At 41.3% G+C, this 21,932-nt stretch overlaps 1 protein-coding gene across 5 annotated transcripts in view; it reads left to right on the plus strand.

Annotated features, from left to right (window-relative positions):
- The window catches only part of emid1 (EMI domain containing 1), a 271,924-nt gene that overhangs the window by 217,198 nt on the left and 32,794 nt on the right, over positions 1-21,932 (plus strand). For all 5 annotated transcript variants that reach the window (XM_052032530.1, XM_052032526.1, XM_052032525.1 and 2 more), the window contains one exon: positions 10,567-10,731. In XM_052032530.1, the coding sequence (XP_051888490.1) occupies positions 10,567-10,731 (165 nt within the window). The remainder of the gene's footprint in view (positions 1-10,566; positions 10,732-21,932) is intronic.

Raw genomic sequence — 21,932 nt, forward strand, 5'->3', positions numbered from 1 at the left:
CTGGATAGAATAGTGGATTGTTTACTTCATGTCATTTTCCTAGTATATCTGGTCAGCTGGTCTAAAGGAACTGCTGCAGACTTTCACCAGCAAAGTGACTGCTTCAGATATAGCAATAGAAGAACATCTCTCTTTTCTAGGTATGTAAATGACTGCTGGACACCACAACAGTCTCCCCTCCCAGCCTAGACATTTGTTCCCAGTCACCATTATTGGCTTCCCAGTCTAGACCCCACTCCTTCCTTGTCCAGATCGCGCTCTCTCCCTGTCCGATCCACTTCCCTTGCCCTTCCAGGCCACTGCCCCTCCAATTCTAGGCCATCCCCCTCCCTGTCCAGGAACTGCCCTCCAAGTCTGGGTTACTACTCATCCTAACTATTTCCATCCACTACTTTCCTCCCTTTGGATCGTCCACTCTCCCGGATCACCTTGAAGGCTTATCTGAGGGTCAGAAGTGGGAACACCGCAGTTAATCATAAAATTGTCTTCTCCCTGTGAGTTTCCTAAGGTCACCCATTAAATGTCAGCAGCTCCCACACCAGCCGGTAACAGGGCTGATAGCTGAATAGAATGTAAGCCTTGGGCCTATCGTTTTGTAGTGACTGCACTTCAAATTTTTATATTACCTGTAGGGTGCCTTGTTCATGAAAGGTGATATACAAGGGAAAGTTTCTTCAAATTTCCTTCAAAAGTGACAGCTAAGAACCTGAGATCATTTTCCTGCATGCAACAGGCAAAATGCACCAGGAGAATTGCATCAGGCCCCAAAAGGGGAGGTTTAGAAAACATTTCTTACCCAGGTTACGGTTGGAATTTTGAGTTCACAGCTACAAACCATTGCTGAAGCAAAACCCATAAATTCCTCTAAAAAGGGAATGAGACAGTTGCCAGAAAAACAGTGAAAATGACTGCTGTCACATTCTATGATCTTTTCCTGTTATTAATCCTGGTTCTTGTGCATTGGGAACAAAAGGCCACCTGGGCACATGATGTTTTTATTTTTTGAAAGAAGACTTGACCCCAGTCCAACATTGCGCAACACTTCTACAGATCCCTGCTGCCAGGAGGTTAGTAGGTTCCCCGTCTAGATACCATGCACCCTTTTACTGGACAGTATCAGATTTTGCTTATTAATTCATTCCTGGGCTGTGGTCATCGCTGGCAAGGCCAACATGTATTGCCCATCCCTAATTGTCCTTGAGCCAAGGGCAGTTAAAAGCCGACCACATTGCTCTGTGTCCATGTGCCAGCTGGGTAAGGAGGACAGAGTTCCTTTCTTAAAACTTATTACTGAACCAGATGGGTTTTTAAGACAATCTAGTATTTCTTTACTGACAATAACTTCTTATTCCAGATTTCTTTAATAAATTGAATTTAAATTCAGCAGATACATTTTTTTTAAAGTTTATTCATGTTTTGGGATTTGAGTGTCACTGACAAGGCCAACATTTATTTGCCCCGGAGAAGCTGATGGTGCGCAGTGTTCGTGAGCCGCTGTGGTCTTTTTGGTGATGGTCCTCACACAGCATTGTTTGGGAGGGAGTTTGAAGATTTAGACCCAGGGACAATGAATTTCCAAATCAGAATTGTGTGTGAATTGGAGGGGAACCAGCAGGTGGTATTACCTCCATGTCCCTCTTGATGAAGGAGGTTATGGGTTTGGGAGGTGTTGTTGGAGTAGCCTGGGGGAGGACTGCAACACATTTTGTAGATGGTCCACACTGCTGACAGATAGTGGCGGAGGGAATGAATGTTTATAGAAGTGCTTGGAATATTCCCCAGGCTGCTCCCTGAGGCAAGGGAGGAGATTACTGAACTGTTGGCTAGGATCTTTGAGTCCTCATTGTCCACGGGAATGGTACCGGAGGATTGGAGGGTGGCAAATGTTGTCCCCTTATTCAAAAAAGGTAGAAGGAATAGTCCAGGGAATTACAGACCAGTGAGCCTTACGTCTGTGGTGGGCAAGCTGTTGGGAAGGGTTCTAAGAGATAGGGTCTATGAGCATTTAGAGAATCATGGACTGGTTAGGGATAGCCAGCATGGCTTTGTGAAGGGAAGATCATGTCTCACAAGCCTGATAGGGTTCTTTGAGGAGGTGAGCAGGAAGATTGATGAGGGTAGTGTAGTAGATGTGGTCTACATGGATTTTAGTAAGGCGTTTGACAAGGTTCCACATGGTAGGCTTCTTCAGAAGGTCAGAGGGCATGGGATCCAGGGAGGTTTGGCCGGGTGGATTCAGAATTGGCTTGCCTGTAGAAAGCAGAGGGTTGTGGTGGAGGGAGTGCATTCAGATTGGAGGGCTGTGACTAGTGGTGTCCCACCAGGATCAGTTCTGGGACCTCTACTTTTCGTGATATTTATTAACGACTTGGATAAGGGGGTGGAAGGGTGGGTTAGCAAGTTTGCAGATGACATAAAGGTCAGTTGTGTTGTGGATAGTGTGGAGGACTGTCGAAGCTTGCAGAGGGATATTGATAGGATGCAGAGCTGGGCTGAGAAGTGGCAGGTGGCGTTCAATCCAGAGAGGTGTGAGGTGGTACTCTTTGGAAGGACTAACTCCAAGGTGGAGTGCAAGGTTAATGGCAGGATTCTGGGGAGTGTGGAGGAGCAGGGGGATCTGGGGGTTCATATCCACAGATCACTGAAAGTTGCCTCGCAGGTGGACAGGGTGGTTAGGAAAGCTTATGGAATGTTAGCTTTCATAAGTCATGGGATCGAGTTTAAGAGCCGTGAGGTAATGATGCAGCTCTACAAAACTCTGGTTAGACCACACTTGGGGTACTGTGTCCAGTTCTGGTTGCCTCATTATAAGAAGGATGTGGAAGTGTTGGAAAGGGTGCAGAGGAGATTTACCAGGATGCTGCCTGGATTGGAGAGTATGGATTATGAGGAGAGACTAAGGGAGCTAGGGCTTTACTCTTTGGAGAGAAGGAGGATGAAGGGAGACATGATAGAGGTATACAAAATATTAAGAGGAATAGATAGAGTAGACAGCCAGCGCCTCTTCCCCACGGCACCAGTGCTCAATACAAGAGGGCATGGCTTTAAAGTAATGGGTGGGAAGTTCAAGGGAGATATCAGACTGAGGTTTTTCACCCAGAGAGTGGTTGGTGCATGGAATGCGCTGCCTGGGGTGGTGGTGGAGGCAGATACGTTGGTCAAGTTCAAGAGATTGTTAGATAAGCATATGGAGGAATTTAAAATAGGGGGATATGTGTGAGGAAGGAGTTAGATAGTCTTAGGCGTGGTTTAAAGGTCGGCACAACATGGTGGGCCGAAGGGCCTGTATTGTGCTGTATTGTTCTATGGTTCTATGCTTGGGGTGCCTGGCAAGTGAGCTACTTTGACCTGGATGGTATCAGGCTGTTGAAAGTTGTTAGAGTGGCTGGGTAAGTTGAGAGTATGTCATCGCACTGCTGAACTTGTATATAGTGGAAAGATTTTGGAGTGTCAAAAGGTGAGTGACTCAAGAAGGCGGCATCCATCATTAAGTACCCTCACCACCTAGGACATGCCCTCTTCTCGTTACTACCATCAGGGAGGAGGTACAGGAGCCTGAAGACCCAAACTCAATGATTCAGGAACAGCTTCTTCCCCTCCGCTATTAGATTTCTGCAGGATCCATGAACACTACCTCATTATTCCTTTTTTTTGTGCACTGAGCCTCTGACCTGCTCTTGTAATAATGGTATTTGTGCTGCTGATCCACTTGAGTTTCTGGTCAGCGGTGATCACCAGGATGGGAGACTTGGTGATGGTAATACCATTGAATGTCAAGGATACGTGGTTAGATTCTCTCTTGTTGAAGTTTTTCAATGCCTGGCATTCTTGTGGTGTGTCTGTTACTCCAGATTATTAAATACATTTAAATCAGAATCAGATTGTTTTGCAACAGCAGTACAGTGCAGAGACATAAAATTCTATGAATTACAAAACTAAATAAATAGTGCAAAAAAAGGAATAATGAGGTAGTGTTCATGGATCGTTCAGAAATCTAATGGTGGAGGGGAAGAAACTGTTCCTGAATCATTAAGTTTGGGTCTTCAGGCTCCTGTACCACCTCCCTGATGGTAGTAATGAGAAGAGGGCAAGTCCCAGATGGTGAGGGTACTTAATGATAGATGTTACCTTCTTGAGGCACTGCCTCTTGAAGATGTCCTCGATGGTGGGGAGGATTGTGCCGTGATGGAGCTGGCTGAGTCTACAGCCCTTTGCAGCCTCTTTCAATCCTGTGAGTTGGAGGGTCCATACCGGGCGGTGATGCAACCAGTCAGAATGCTCTCCACTGTACATCTGTAGAAATTTGTAAGAGTCTTTGGTGACACACCAAATCTCCTCAAATTCCTAAGGCTTGCCTACCTTCTTCGTGTCATGGTGGGAATTGAACTCCAGATTGTTAGCATAGGTTTCTAGGTTACCAGTCCAGTAACTTAACCACTGTACCACCACCATACCATTGATGAGATTTGAGTTCATGTCTGCGGATTCAAATACTACTATATGCGGGGAAAATGGGTAAAATAAGATATCTTTGTTAGTGACATGTACATCGAAACACAGTGAAATGCATCTTTCTGCGTAGAGTGTTCTGGGGGCAGCCCGCAAGTGTTGCCATGTTTTCGGTGCCAACATAGCATGCCCACAATTTCCTAAGGCTCAGGTGGGCCAAAGTTCTTTCTGGTTACATGCCTCGTATCCAACAGTTCATCTAACCATTGACACAGTAGAGGCATGTGAGTGTGAATGACAAGCAACACTGAAACTTGACTCATGACCTTTTGATTAAGCGGTTTGATCACGTGACCGTGATGTTTTGAAATGTAATACATCCAAAAAGAGATTTAATTTGATGGGGTAACTGGAATATGGTCTGCTATTTATTTATTTAGAGTGATATAACACCTAACTGTAATAACATTTGGAGACTATAGTTGATGCATAAGTTGAAAGTCAAATTTAGCTTCCTTTATGTAGTTTTGAGTTGATTCAGAGAAGACACAAAAAACAAGGACTCCTTAATAACTCTTTCAATAGAAGAATATATATTCTTTTTGGGAAGTTGACATTTGTGGATATGCAAAATTTACTCGGCTCCCTAACTCATGTATTTATTAAACAAGCCTATTTATCCACAATTCTGTCTTTAGAGAACTGGATCCCATCCAATTTTGCTACTTGTAGATGAAAAATCTGCCTTACAGATTTTAGGTTGGATGCCATATGTTATAAATTAAAACTCTTGGGTGCCAGAAACCAAATTTTAGTCTTAGTTGTATGCAATTTACTTTTCATGCAGCAAAAATGTGTTTGTATAGCAATCCCCTAAAATTACATTAATGAACTTCTATCTGTAGCCTATCTACTAGAGGATTGATTTTTGTTTGTAGATCATTGGCAAGCAAGCTCACTACTGCAGACGTGCATTGACTCTGAACAATGATTGCCACCAGATTTGATGTATTTTTTTTAAATTTAAATTTTATTTACAACGTGGTAACAGGCCCTTTCGGCCCAATGAGTCCGCACCGCCCATTTTAAACCCCCAAATTAACCTGCCCGTATGTCTTTAGAATGTGGGAGGAAACCAGAGCACCCGGAGGAAACCCACGCAGACACGGGAGAACGCACAAACTCCTTACAGACAGCGGGAATCGAACCCCGATCGCTGGCGCTGTAATAGCGTTGCGCTAACCGCTACGCTACCGTGCCAGTTGAAGCTTTTCCAGTTGAAGACCTGATGTTGACAGAGTTTACAAAATAATGCAACATGTATTTATATCATGGTTAGTTATAGTTAGATGCAGGTCCGAGGTGACACTGCAATAACATGATTGTAAGGAAACGTTAATCTCTTCATGCCTACCACCAAAATAATTGGAAGAGCCAACGTGGAATTTCTAAATTGTTACAAAATGTACATCTGAAACCTTTACTGATCAGAATATTCATGCAGAGCAACAGAATCCATTCAGCCATTGAGCAGTTTGGAATAAATGTACATAAATTTAAACATAAGAGACTTGGACAGAGCAGGAGAACAGGGGTTGTGAGGCTGCGAAATGCACCCAGATGTGGTGCTTGGAGCTGAGACCAAGCCAAGAATAGTTATTTCAGGGAAAGGAGAATAAAATCTACTTGTGGAACTAAGGTCATTGCTCATGTGGAGGATGACACTAGCACAAATAGATTCTGCCGAACGCCTTCTTTCAGAGCAATAATTTCCATGCACGTAGTATGGTATTGTATCTGTGTCATGTCTGCAAGGATTATCTGAGTAGTTTGCTGAGAAACACAAACACGAAGCTTTGGGGAGTATGTGTATGTTGTTGACTTTCTGATTCACTTAAAGAGGAATTGCATTGGAGAATGAACGTGTGTTGGTTCTAATCATTTTATTCTTAGATTATGGATATCTTTTCATATTTTTTGTGAATTTCACAAGATCAATTTAAGTAGTAAAGACCGGGAAAATTTTGATTCCTACTTTGCATTTAGTGTGTAATGCCGAGCTTCTCTGGGCTGGAAACTGGTAAAATTATCCACAGTCCCACTTCTTACCACTATCTTGGTAACTTCCAGAAATATTGTGTTTTTGACAAGTTGAGCACAGTTTCAGATTTGGCATTTTCAGTTGTCTTACCAGCATTGATTATCGTGCCTTGTCCGTGAAGGATCACTGCTTAGGGGATTTGGAGGTACCTACTAAGCCACATTAAACTACAAGTCACCACCTTTAGTAGAGGAATGTTAAGAAGATAAATCAGAGAGAGAAATTTTGGTTGGTAGTTAGAATGTTACCAATTACAAATTGGCCAAAAAAACTCTGCACATATAAATTCATCCTTTCACCCATTTTTTGATCCCTTCTGTCTCAGCTTCTCCTCTTCCTCACCCCCACACCCAATGGAAACAGCACAGACTGAGTACTTATACTTTAATGCTAAGTTTGGATTCCATCCCCTCAAAAATGTTGAAGGTCATCCGAGCATCATTTAACAATGGTCTAGGCTTCCATAAATTCCAATTTTGTGTTTATTTCTTATAAAAACTGCAGTAAGTGAGCCAAAACATTCACATTGCAAGTATTCTTGTAATAGGGTTCCTGTTAAAAAGAAATGATTAACTCTGTGCACAGCATACTACTTTGGTTTAATTTGGAATGTTCTTGCTTATTCCTGTCACTGGGAGAATGCTGAAGATTTTAATGATGTCTTATGTTTATTTCATTCAGAGCAAGTAGTTTTGCAGTTCATTGTTGTTCTTATTCTGAGAAACATTCTGTACTGCTTCTTTGAAACTGCATTTATCATCTATAAGTTGCCACTGCTATTTAAAGGAATTTTTATAATTCCAACCATATATTCAGTCAAAATAAAGAAGCCACTAAATTCATTGTTCCATAATTTTTGCTTTGTGGATGGGATTGTAAAGGGGTTATTTTAATATCTATAATTTTGAAGTACCTCATTTGCAATTGCATGTGCCTTCAGTGGAAATATATTTAATCCAAATTTTGATTTGTTTGGTACATTTCAAAGTGTGACAATGTCATCAAAGAAAGATTTGGAATTTTTCTGTATTTTAGTGCACTTTGAGGAAATAATTTCAACGAAAGTGAAAGTGTCCTCTTTTTGAAAGAAAATTCGCAATTAAATTTGTCTGAATACCACTTTCTCCTCTTTGTCCCACTCCTCTGTTAACTTTTTGCTCCTTGTCAGCGTGAGCTTGTGCGACGTATTTTGCCCCTAGATGCTGTGTTGAAGAGGGCACTCTTCATATGATGCCTAAGCAGTGAACGAGACGATTGGCTGCTCAACGTGATTCTATCCTCATTCTGTACCTACCCTCATTCCGCAGCTCCCCACACACTTTCAATTGGTATTGCACTTCCTATCTTTGCCGAAGAACTGGACTGCACATCTTCTGCAAAGAATGCTATCTCAAGCTCTACAAGGCAATCTGCAAGGACCCTCATCCTCTCGTGTACTGAAATGAGATGCCACATTTCTGCTGCTTCTCGTATCTCTGAAACTCAACTCATAACTAAAGGAAGTAACAGTTTAGCCTTTGTGTAGAAAAATGCCTGTGCAGCTGTGTCCTAAAACCACGCAATCAGTGCCGCAATTGTGATTTAACTAAAGGTGGATTGCAATGTCCTGAGGCACTCCTTTAACCAATCACTTATTGTGGAGTTTCTGACCATTGGGAGAATGGACCTACCGAAGGAAGTTGCCATTTACAGCTGAGAGCTTGAAAATTGGAGCATGAACTGTGAGCCAGTTTGCAAACAAACTTATACAACTTTAGATGCATGACTCATGGAATTTGGTCATCTTTGTAAAGCCCATACTCGGAGCTTTACCGGACTGGATCCCATGATAATTTCTGTAATGCAACCTCTCTGACAGTGCTGAAGTGGACTTCCTTCTAATGAATTGTGGAGAAGTAAAACTTTTTCTGTACATGCTACATTATGTTTTCATTGTTAATTGAGTTACTTTGACTCAGGGAGTTATATCATAGCACAAATATGTTTCTCTAGGACAGATGGTACTTTCCAGATATGCCTGTTTGAAAACCACACAAGACTCTCTTTGTTTAATTATTACCCGTGTTTATTTTAAATTGCCCATTTACTGTTAAGGTATAGTCACTGACCTTCAGAGCTGTGCGGGACAATTTTGGGTTATGTTGGCTGTAGGGTTTGAGATTTTAAAGTTTTGGGCTAGATATTGTGACACCTCAAACAGCTGTAATAACAGGAAGTTAAAGCGGTTTCTCAACAGTCTTGTCTCCCTCAGCAGCTGACTCTCAAAAAAAGGACTATCTGCTGGGTCCTCAGTGTTTTGAGACTTTGAATGGTATAAGAAACTTCAAATGATTTCCATTGCTTATTTAATATAAGATTGCATGTGTGAATAGCTTCAGATGGATCATTTGGCCCAATCCCAGACAGGAAAATGATACCTGGATAAATATTTTGTTTAAACAGGTGTAGAATATATTCATGAAATAAAGCCAGTCAAAGAAAATTAATGTTAATTTATTTTTGTGTTTTTCTTTTAGCAATTTGTGTCACTCTGACCATTTAATATAGTGTTAAAACCTTCCTGCTGATACGATTATATTCTGCTGCCTGTGACATTCAAGGGGGCAGTAAGATGGATTGAATTAGATAACAGTTCCTCAACAATGGAGAAATTGTTTCCCTGCTTTATACTCACATTGATTCTTTTTTTTGTCATAGCGAATCTGCAGCCCATACCACATATTGACTTGAGTGAGGATGGTACACTGATGTGGTGTGATCAAATATGAAGGGCATTGATTCAGAAAGTTTATGTGCACAATTAACGATGAGTCTGTGACGCAGGAATACATACTCTGTCATAGCAGCCAAATACCTGGAGTAGTAATCATGCACTGCTAAACGCTGATCCTGGAATCCACATTTCAAAAGAGAATGAATATGGACAACTGTTGTATGTACTATCTGAGATACTCTTTGGCAAAATGAGAAACAAAACCACTTGAATGACTGGCAATTAATTCACTCCAGAAGCACCGCATATACTAGCTGTAAGTTGTTATGCGGACTCTTCAAAATTTAGCAGGAGAATGGCAGGATCCCGAGAGAAAAATGGTTGTCTGCGCCATTTCACTGGGAGTTGTTGTGATTGCCAATTGAAGTTGTGGCAGGCAATTAGGAGAACAACATCAGGAGTTTGGAGCCGCTTGGAAATCTTCTTGATTTATTCTTCTCATTGCCAACCTTTCCCTCATTATACCACAAAAGAAAAACCATGTGCCTTTATATAATTCCTTGTGGTGTTTCAGCACATCCTGAAACACTCAACAAATTCACCTACTGTTGTCATGTAATCAAACCTAGTGACTACCTTCTGCACAGCCGAGTCTCATAGGCAGCACATGAATGAATAAATCAGACTTCTTCTAGTGACTTTGTACAAGGGTTTTCAGTTCCTACAGATGACGGAAGCTGTTTATATCTTCCTGAGAAAGCATAACAAATTGCAATTTGATGTTGTCCTGAAGTTGGAGTCCTAACATTATACATATCCCTGCAAAAGGAGCAGAACATAAATTGCATTTGGAAGTATTATCTATTAATTATGTATCATTACATGTCCTGCAACTGTTCTCTGCCTTCACCAATCCAACAACCAGAAATATTGGTCGTTGCTCTTTAGCCTCCAAACTTTGTGACATTAGCAGCTTAATTTGTCATTTTGTCAACAGACATGAGGAAATAAAATAAAATACAGGTGACCCCCGCGATATGGCTGTTCAAGTAACAGAAATTCATCCTTACAGAATTCACAAATCACTGCCCAAAAATTTGAGATACAAATAAGATGTCCGCTCACAGAAATAAATAATCACAATTTTGTTTCAACTGCTGTTTCTTAATGCGTGCGCAGATGATGTAGCTTCACATTACGGAAAATTACGATGTGGACCATTTTCATAACGTGGGGATCACCTGTATTGAGTTAGCCCGGTTAGACTTATGAGCCTAATGCAAACATTGCATTCATTTGACAGGTCCACCAGGGCGTCAGGGTCCAACTGGGACAGCAGGAATTCCTGGTGCCAGAGGCTTACCAGGTCCCCCAGGTCCACCGGGACCTCCAGGGCCTGCAGGACCATCCCGTGCTGACATTCCTTATCCAGGATCAACTGACCTTGGGTACACATCGACCAACAATGGCAAGTACATGATCTCATTCCTCACAGCAGCTGGACACTGTAGCCTTACATCTTGGCATACAAAGAATGCTTGTTTAATTTCATTTGATTTATTCAATTGTTAGAAGCCTGCAAAGACAGTTGTGATTCATGACTTCATTATTTGGCCTCTGAAGGCACCTGCCGTGCACAGTCAACTGCATGCCAACTCATCAGTCAGATTCTTGCAAATTGATCTCCTCCATTCTCTGCATGAGAGAGATTTTCAGCTCTGCTCCCGGTGAGCTTCAATCCCCAGGACAAAACCGCAAAAGCTCAGCAAGAGGTTCTGCAAAAAGTGCAAGTCATTCAAAAATCTGAAATGCTGATGGAGGAGAAAGTAAAAAAATATATTTTGGTGTAGGATTGGAAGGCTCCTGGGAACGATACTTTTGGAAACATTAAAGAATGTCGTAATCTACATGTGGTTGTATTCCATCTCACTTCGAGTTCTTGATGATGATAGTGAGTGTCAGACATGATTGATATTCTTCACCAAGTATAAATCAAATGAAATTCAGATTCTGTATTTGATATCTAAGTTTTAAGTTGGCTGATGCATGAATATAAAATACTCATGACATATTTAAGAAGTAAGAGGCATAGTTGCAGTGAGGGCCACTATTAAGAACAATTCAACTGCTAGAGACACAATTACTGTGATATGACCTTGAGTATCAGGGGATGTGGGCTATTTAAGCTGTCAAAACCCAACCTTAACCCATCATGCATATGCACTTTGATATTATTCACAGATTTCATCAATCATTGTGTCTCATCATGGAACAATGCAACAGAATTGTTAATATATCCAAATAAGGCTCCGAAGCCCAAATTGCCAAGCTCGGGTAGTCCGCCCCTGCACTACCTTCCTGGCTACTGGCCGAGATATCAACATGACTGTCTGCATATTTAGATCAGATTCTCTGGACATTTACAGCTTCCTGGCCAGCACTATCCCCACCTTCCTATAAATATCAGGGCCAATGTAATTCCAGTTTTCCAGACAAATGTTTACCAAGGCAATACAATTCACTCCACATGATTTCAAGAAATGACTGAAAGCACCCAGCCTTAGGACATCACTGAGGGAGTAAACCAACAACACTCGAGAACCTGAACACCATCCAGTATAAATGAACCCATTTGATTGATGTCCAATCCACCATCCTGAACATGTACCAGTGCACATGGCTCCAGTGTATACCTTCTACAAAATGTTTTGCAGACAATCACCAACCTTACTCTGACAACACTTCCCAAACCAGTCACCTCTACTACCTTGATGGTCAAGGACTATAGGTGTAATGGTATGTGTTGTGTGGGTAGGAACCTTCCCCAGAAGGATTGAAGTGATTCAAGTTGGCAATTCACCACCACTTCCTAAAGGACAATTAGGGATGGGTAATAAATGCTGGTCTCATCAAGGGATACCTAGACCCCTTAAATGAATTTTTTAAAACTTGGAATATCTTGCTATGTCTTCATTGTCTCTGGGTCCAAATCCCCACCACCAGAGGGATTAGTGCAGTTCAAGAAGTGACTCACTATCTCTCCATCTTCTCAATGACAATTAGAAGTGGGCAATCAAAGCAGAAAACGCTGGGGATACTCAGCTGACCAGCCGGCATCTGTGGAGATGGGAACAGAGGTAGCATTTCAGATCAATGAACTTTTATCAGAACCACCTTGTAGTGCCCATATCTTAAAAATTGAATTTTAAAAAAAATGTACAACACACTCTGCTAATCTGGAGAAGCCACTTCCCCCATTTCAACAAGTGACATGAATCCTATAATAGCTTGGAATTTGGTATTAACATGTCAATTTAACAACAGAGAATGTTATACTCTTTTATTAATTGCCCAGTTTCAGCTGTGGTTGTCTTCTACTTGTGTAAGTTATTTATTGTATTCACAAACTTAAGATTTTCCAAGCTGGTTCTAATAGCTTAATTCACCATCAAATGATATTCTTGCTTTACTTTATTAAGATATCTGATATCAGACTCTAATGTTAGCTAACTTTATAAATGCTGCACACAGTTTAGCATTGAACAATATTGACCAAACAAAAAATCTGTTCCAGTTCCTGACCTCTGCCTATTGAACTGTTATCATCAAAGTTGATGATAATAACATGAATTTTGCCTCCAGCTCTTTTTCTAATTTGTTGTCAATTAACTTGTGGTATGATCTTGATATCTTGGGATTGCAATAACTACCAGAATGCAGAGAGAAGTAAACTTAACTTTACCAGGTATCCTGTAGTTTTTGTTCCAATGACACTAATCCAAATAATCAACTAATTAAAGTTGTACATTATGAGGAAATTTTGTCATTTCTTAAATAGAAAATGCATAATCTGCTTTTATAAAAATGGTGAATGTAGCCATTACAGTTCAAAAACGGCAAGCATTTAAAAAAGTGAATCATTTTGTTTTGTTCAGTCATGATGTAATCTATGACCTTTCTTCACTGAACACCAATTAAATATTTACTTAATAGAGGAAATCTGAAATAAAAAACAGGAAATGCTACAAATGCTCAGAAGGTCAAGCAGCATCTGTGTTAAGACGAAGATTTAATGATTCTGCTGGATGTCCTTCCATCAGAATAATTATATTCTGGCCACAATTTCTCAGGAGACGGACTAGATAACTGCTAACTATCAGAACTATGTGCTGGTGCTCAGATCACTGATAATCACGAGTGGGTGGATGGATAGGTTAACTGGTAATTTTAAAAATGTAGCACAGGACCTATAATATCAATTGGACACAAAATCATCAACTCAACTTTCTCTCCCTCATTATCCATCTTTTCATCAGCTTCATGACCAACAAAAAAAGTCCCCCTCCCTGGCTCATTCCCCCTCCTCCTCTTCATTCCCACCCTCTAATTCTTACCTCCTCTTTTCCACCTCTTCATTCCTCCTCCTACTCATTCCCCCTCCTCTCTGTGTCTCCTCTTCCTTCCTGTTCTTCTTCAGTCCTTTTCCTTCTCCACATCATCACATCAAGCTTAAGTCCTGGAACTGCTTAAGTAGTTGTCCTGCTGTTCATCTGAAACCTTCTCCTTAAACCATCTTGCTTGCTTCCATTCCTCAATTTTATTTTGCATTTCTGTAGTATTAACCACATCCCATCAAACCACACTTCAGCTTCCTTACCACAACATCCTTCCTTTGCCAACTTCTGTACCAAGCAACTCCCTGTTTTTGACCTCAACCTGAATCTCAGCTTGCTACTTTTCCTTCTCTTTGACTGGAACATCGTAATGATGTGAACCAGATGGTTTTCTTTCCACTTCATCTCGTGTACATTTTGATCATGGACTGAGAAAGTACTTTGTAAGGAAAGGCAAGATAAACATATTTAAGATAATTTATTTCATGGTTAGTGAACCTATAGAGCAAATTATGAACAAACTTAGCTTAGTTCAATTTGCATAATGTGTCTTCACATAACAATAGAAAATAACCTAAGAAAACCAGTCTTCTTACATTCTGAGCCTGGTTTAAAACGTGATCTTGCAGTTTTCCATCTTTGCTTTATCCTGCATGAATTCCCACCCTGAGGAATGCAACACTCACAGTGTCTGGGATGAGGGTGATGTCAACACAAAGGAGTGAAGTACTTATCAATTACTGAAGCATTGCTTGTTTTTCAGCATTTGGGGAAATGGCTGTAGCCTGTTAAGTATTTTAACTTCTCTTTTTACAGATTCTTTTAATGCTGACTTAAGACCATCTAGAGTCACGTACACACAGATCTTGGCAGTTAATTGTAATGATAGTAGATAATCTAGAAATATACAGTATCTGGTTAAGACTGCAACAGAATAGATTCATTTATTGTCAGTAAGGTTGAAATTAATGTATATTGAATGTAAACACATTAGCAGGGTGAATTTAGCTTAAACACCTATTAATTAATCACTACGTTACTAATATACACTTCAACTCCAGCTATTTTCTGAGGGTGGCTGTACAATACACCATTCAGTCTGAGAGCAGTAGCCGTCATTTAAGCGTCCAGCTTGGCTCCTGCCTGGATAGTAGTTTAACTTGCCTGTTTCATAGAGCAAGCGAGACAGCTGTATATGGCTGGAGGCGTGCTTGTATTGAGTTGTGTGCAGTTGTTAAAAATCTAATTGTTCCAGTGCTAGTGAAGGGAAAATCTTTGACCTTCAAAGATTGAAACTAAGGCCAGGGAGGGTAATGATGGAACTCTTCCCCCTCCCCCCAAGTATGTCGCAAACAAGATTTAATACTGGATGAATGTTATGTTCCACTCCAGGGAACTGCTCACAGCTTAATTCTTGAGTCAGTTTTCTCTTGGCTTCAGGTTTGCGTGTAAGTGCATTCTAATCAAAGTTGTTATCATGATATGATGATAAGAACGTTTGCTATCCAGCCTTGGGGTCAAGTTTATATTCTTGGGCTGACAGTCTCTGCAGTGTGATGAATTATGTCAGTTTTTATCATTAGATAATTTCAGGAGCACTCATTGCAATGCTGTCTGCTGCCTAAGTAAGCCTTGCATAATTTACCTAGTTCTGCTTTCATAAATCTGATTTACACCCAAGATGGTACCCTACTACTTTACTTGAGATAAGACCTATTGATATTGCTCTGATGTGTATATGAGTGCAGCAAATATTAAGAAGGCTGACCATGTATATCACCCTTCAGACTGGTTATGATGCACAGTGGCTCAGCCTTACAGCAGCTATCTCACAACTCCAGGGCCCAGGCTTTGAACCTGATCTCAGCTGTGGCCTGTGTGTAGTTTGTATAGGAAAGGAAAAAAGAGAAGAAGCCTGGTGGGGGGGAGGGGTTAGTGGGGGAGGCGGGTGGGGATTACCTAAGGGGCTTCATGCCGTTAGGCTGCAAGGTTCCAAGATGGAAGATGAAGTCCTGTTCCTCCAGTTTGCGCTTGGAATTCTCCTGGCAGTGGAGGAGGCCAAGGATAGTGCGGGAGGGGGAGTTGAAGTGACTGGTAACGGGAAGATGCAGGTCGCAGTTACCTGCTCATTGATATCTTTGGAACGTATGACCAAAGCCTGTGTAAAGAGATGGCTTTTAACAGAGAAGGACGGGGGTGATGAAAGGGGACCATTGCATGTTCTGGATCCAGAACAATAGTTAATCCATGTGGCTAATTTTTACTGACCACCAGCCTAGATTATGTGAAATCTCTGGAATAGAAATTCAGTCTACAGGAAGGCTGTATAATTGAGTGTCACTGTTGAATACAGAATTAAATAAAAGAAGCAATAATGACTGTCATTGGAAGCAAAATTCCAAATTCAAGCAAAATAACAAGCAGTTTAATAGGGCCTAGTTGTAATGACTACTGTTGATTGATCTTTCCAAGAGCACTCTTGTTAAGGATGCAAAGAGTTATAATCAGGAGAAGCCAACACCACAGTGAGTGGATAGTACGTGGTGATAACCCAGCTGTTGAGGCCCTCTTCAGATAGAATTGTAATCTTAAATAAATGCAACACTTCCGATCTGCGCTTCCTATTATACCCTAGAGGATTTAGGAATAAAAATAGACTTTTTGCTTGTAATATGAGTCACTTTCAATATTAACTATTGTGATCTCATTGGTTTTGGACTCCATAAATATATGAAATAAAATGTGAAGTGGATGAAAATAGTAAGAAAATTGCAATTACTGTAGGAATTTATTTTAGTGGTAAATTATTATCTAAATGTATTCTTGCTTGCTTTTTGTTTTTGAAAATTTTTTGTTAAATATTCAAACTGATTGATAGAAGCTGAGTAATGCTTGGTGCGGGGCACATATCCGCCAGATCGCCCAGAGTTCAGTCAAGACTAGGCCTTCACTTCCCTTGGACAAACTGCCAATGCCTGTCAGGTCTCCTGAGGTAACCTTCTCCTCCTTGTGGACAATTTATTGAAAGCCGGCATGCACTGTACACAGGTGGCTGAGAGCTACCTTGAATGTGGATCAGGTAGGGAGCAAAGCAAATGGCATGTTGGCCTTTCTTGCAAGAGGATTTGATTACAAGAGTAAAGACTGCAATTACCTAGAGCTTTGGCGAGACTGCACCTGAACTATTGTTTTCAATTTTGGTCTCTTTATCTAATAAAGGATACTCTTACAACAGAGGGAGTTCAATGATGATTCGTCAGACTGATTCCTGGGATGACATGTTTGAGACACAAAGAGAGACTGAGTAGACTTGGCAGCTTGAAACATACAATAGATTTGACGGGTGGATACAAGGAGGTTTTTTTCCCCTGGTTGATGAATCTAGAACCAGGGGACCAGCTTCCCTAAACCATGGGCACAAGCTCCAGCACATTAAGATTAAGATCTTTATTAGTCACATGTACATCGAAACACACAGTGAAATGCATCTTTGCGTAGAGTGTGCGGGGGCGGGGGGGGGGGGGCAGCCCGCAAGTGTTGCCACGCTTCTGGCGCCAACATAGTGTGCCCACAACTTCCTGACCCATATGTCTTTGGAATGTGGGAGGAAACCGAAGGACCTGGAGGAAACCCACGCAGTCACAGGGAGAATGTGACCCTCGCACAAGTAACGGCCCTTTTACATTCTCCATTTACCCCTCACTGTTGGCATACTGCCTCTTCAGAAGAGGCCCCCTTCTGCCATAGAACCCTGAATCAATTGACCACCTTGATCATCCACCTTATCCCACCCAACATTGAGAGCATTGCAACCCTGACCTGTCCCCAACCGTCCCTATCCACCTCTTGATAGTGGAGGAATTAGCAGAGGAAAGGCCTTTGGGTGCGTGATATGCAAGGCAGATGCTATTGAAATACATGTCTTGGGTCCTTCTGCATTGCCAGGTCAATGCACCTTTTGAGGTGTGATATATTTTCTAGGCCTGTTCCTTTAGTAAATGGATGATTGTGTCCTGTCCAACATTAAGCTTCTCCTGCCCTCTAGTGGTCAAATTATAACAGAAATTACAAGTAACAGGAGTTGCATTGATTTCACAAAGCACATTGCGGTTGCAATATTCTAGTATGTCTGCACCTGTAGTCAGTCTGGTGCATAGGATCAACCACAAAAGTAAAGCAGCTGCTGGGTGATTGCAAAGTATCTTTGCAATAAAAAATTTACAGTACATTTAACAATAGATCTGACCATGGAACGCAACATTTGTATGACTAAGTTCAAGACAGGAGGAGTGTGGAATAATAAACCATCCGTATCAACTTTCATAATCCATCTCTTTTAAAAAGAGCAAGGGAAAAATAGTTTGGAAGCTTATTGTGCATGTACTACCCTCATTTGGAAAGTCAAATGAGGGTATGACATGCACAGTAAATGGTAGGTCCTGTGGGAGTATTGAAAAACAGACAGATCTTGGGATACAAGTTCATAAATCCCTGAAAGTAGCAGCACGGATGGAGAGGGTGGTGAAGGAGGCATATGGGATGCTTGCCTTCATCGGCTTGGCATAGAGTATAAGAACAAGGATGTCATGTTACAGCTTTATAAAACATTAGGTGGGCCACAGCGGAGTATTGTGTGCAGATCTGGTCACCACACAGTAGGAAGGATGCAATGGTGCTCAGGAGGATGTCACCTGGACTGAAGCAGTTCAGTTGCAAGGAGAGATCGGATACACTGGCATTGTTTTCCCTGGAGCGCAGAAGACTGAGGGGTGACCTGATAGAGGGATACAAAATTATGAGGGGGATAGATAGGGTAGATAGTAAGAATCTTTTTCCCTTGGTGGGTGTGTCTAAAATAAATGGGCGTAGGTACAAGGTGGGAGGTTTAGAGGAGACCTGAGGAGGAATTTTCTACATGGGGAGTGACTGGAATCTGGAACCTGCTGCCTGAGGAGATGGTGGAGGCATTCGCTCTGACAACATTTAAGAAGCATCTAAACAAGCACGTGAATTGACAAGGCATTAGAAGGCTAAGGGGCCAAATGCAGGTAAATGGGACGAATACAGATAAATACAATGGGCGGTCAAAAAGCCTGTTTCTGTGCTGTGCAAATAATAACTACCTTCCCCCCCTCCCCTCCATCTGAAAGGATGAAATTTATAAATGTCGAAGTTCACCCTCAGTTCACTTCCACTGAGTGTACATATGTGGTAACAACTGTGTGTTGCACTCGGCTTCTGGAATTCAGTTTAATTGACATGAATGGAACCAAATTTCACAAGTGGAATACAGCACGTGCTATATTTGGTGGTTAGCTAAAGTCACCAAGGGTAAAATTGTGCTTTATAGTTTTGGTAACTTGGACTGCACGCTGGTCTCCTGCAACAGTGTGATATCTGTTGGGCACAAGGAGTCACAAATACTATACATTTTACACATTAAACTAAAGCCTCTTGAGCCCTTTGGGTGGTTCAGATGCTGATGCTCAGCACACTTCCAACTTCTACATCTGCACACTGCAGCTGGAGGTCAGGAATGTGCTGGAGTTTGGACCCCTGCCCCACTCACACCAAGTCCAGATGTTCTGTATTTGTTCAGGGGATGTGGCATTCATTGTTCACCTCTAATTAACCACATGGGTGGGTCATGAATCAGACCAGGTAAGGATGATAGATTTCCTTCCTTGAAGGGCACGAGGAAACCAGATAGGTTTTTAACAACAATCCGCTAGATTTGTGATTACCGTTACTGAGGAGTTTTTTAAGTTCCATATTTATTGTGCCGTGGTAGGATTCGATTTTGGATCGACGGTCCAGAATTCTAGCCAATGGTTCAGGACCTTCACCATAACATTCCAGTACCCTTTGTGCTGAGGTAAGGGACCAATTGTCCTTGGCAGTTGGTCTCTCAGTTTTACACCAGCCAGGGCTGGCAAACAAACTGCAACAAGAACACAAAATGTTGGAAATCTCAGCAGGTCAGGCAGCATCTGTGGAAGGAGAAATGGTTAACGTTTTGGGTTGAAGACCCTTCGTGCAGCATAAGCTGCAATGCCATTCACATGAAGGAGCTTGTGACCTTCATTAAAGCAGTAAGAGCCAGTTAAGTTTTCTGTTTATTTTTCATTATTTTTTTCTGTGTTTATGTTTTTTATTCATTTACAGGATTTGAATACATATTAACAATGTTCTATTTCTTAACTTTTTAAAAATTATTTTTGTTTCGCTTCATTATTTAAATTAAGCAAGGAGTCAAAGGCCATCAGGACAGAGCTGGGGCAGGGCTTAGTCGCAACTTGTACCTCACTCCAGCTTCCAAAGGGCTGAGGTAGCCAGGCCACCAACACAATGGCTGCCTCAATAGGTTAACAGCAGTCGCAGGGTTGGTGCAGGGACCAAATGCAGGCGGCAGGTCAGACTGAGCACACTCTGCCCCATTAATGCCAAGGATGTATTACACATTGACACCTGAACGTATTCTGGCATGTTAGATGCTCAATGACTTTTCCCTATCAGCAAAACCAGATTGTGCAAAGAACCTTACACACCAAGAGGGACTGCAAAGCTCTAGGCATGATTTCAGAACTGTAATAATAAACAGATCATGCCTGTTCTTGTCAATATGAGATTGGTACCACAGGGAGTTATCAGAAGCTGAGTTTGAAAGAAGGAAATAAAGATTTCTATGTAATGCCACTATGAGAATTAAAGAAACTGACTTGTTGACGTGGAGGGACTGCTCTCAGCTCAGGCTGTGGGTGGTATAACATTTATGCCAAACAAGTCAGCTCAGCTGACACTCAGCTGTTTGAGAAAGGTTCTGGCTATTGTCTGGTAGCCAGTAAATTTAATTACATTTTGAAGCTGATTAAACTAAACAGGAAGGAAATTGTTTTCCTCGCCCTTCTCATTTACCAAGGAAAAAGTTAGCTGAAAAGCTCCTTTTAAAATCCCACAAGTAAAGATAAGCCTGATTTGGCTTGTGCAGAGATTTGCTTTGCCAAAATGATTCAGAACCTAAAATGTTACTCCATACTATTGAAAGCGTGACTTTATCTTTTTCCCCCCTATTTTGAACCATTTAACTTTGTTGGCAAATATAGGGGGGAGGATTGGAAAAGAGGCCACTTCAAGTAAATTGTGGTACCACTATCATCTAAAAAGGAATTTATAACTATTTGCTCAATTAATTTATTTTTTGGAATGTGGATTTAGGATTCAGCAGTACAGTTTATCCACTTTAAATTGCAATGAGATTTAAGAGTTTTAGTTTGATCGTGGTGTGCAGTTTATCTCTGGTATTTAATCATTATGGTGGAAATGCTCTCCAAGTTAGGCAGCATCTGTGGAGAGAGAAAAAAACAGAGTTAACAGTGATGAACTGGGAAAGGTTAGAGGTCAAATGAATTTTAACTTGGAGAGAAAATGATGAGATGCAGAGAGAGAATGACAGAATGTGTGTGATAGAGCACAAGGCCAAGGGAGAGGAAAAAAAATGAATGGAAGTGTAAAAGTAAAAACTGTGTCATTACCAAGAGAGTCTGAAAATGACCTAAAGGCACACTGTCTCAGTTCTAGGTCCAAAACTCTGAGCATCATCTGTTGCCCAGCCCTTACAGTGAAGCAGCTGAAATCCATGTGGATAGGTCTCTGATCATTTTCTAAGGTTGTTTTAAACACAGTGGCACAATTCATTAAAAATAGGGGAATTCTAGGCCCATTGCCCTGGATTGTGTTCCATTTGAACTGACAGTTCCACAAGAAATCATAGGCTAATAACACTGTGAGAGACAGTCTGTTCCTGACTTTCCTGCCTGCACAGAGGCCAGGAAGTCAGGAATGCGCTGGATGTCAGATGCCAGTGCATCTGACCTCCTGCTCGGGGGCAGGGTTTAGCCATGCTGTTTCTGAGATGCATTTCACATCTGGCCCCTTAGTTGTAGTCATAGAAGTGAATGGACCACCAACCTGGATGGAAGAGCTCTGTGGCTTTAGTTTTCTTTATTTTAATTAATATTAATGTTTTTTGTTGTGGCACTTAGATTTATTTTTACTTAAAAGTTTTGTAGTGTTTTTAAAATAATTTTAGTTGTTTAGACAAATGCTTTTCATCAGAGACGTTTAGTAGCAGTTGAAATGGTCTTTGACAATGTCAACTCTTCAAAGGTAGTCCAGGGTCAGATCCTTATCCACTGTTACCATCTGCAGCCTGCTTCACTCTGTAGGACAGCCATGGCAAAGGGGGCTGAAACCTGATTTGCATAATATTAACATG

Source organism: Pristis pectinata, chromosome 17 (genome assembly GCF_009764475.1).
Source record: "Pristis pectinata isolate sPriPec2 chromosome 17, sPriPec2.1.pri, whole genome shotgun sequence".
Classification (NCBI taxonomy): Eukaryota; Metazoa; Chordata; class Chondrichthyes; order Rhinopristiformes; family Pristidae; genus Pristis; species Pristis pectinata.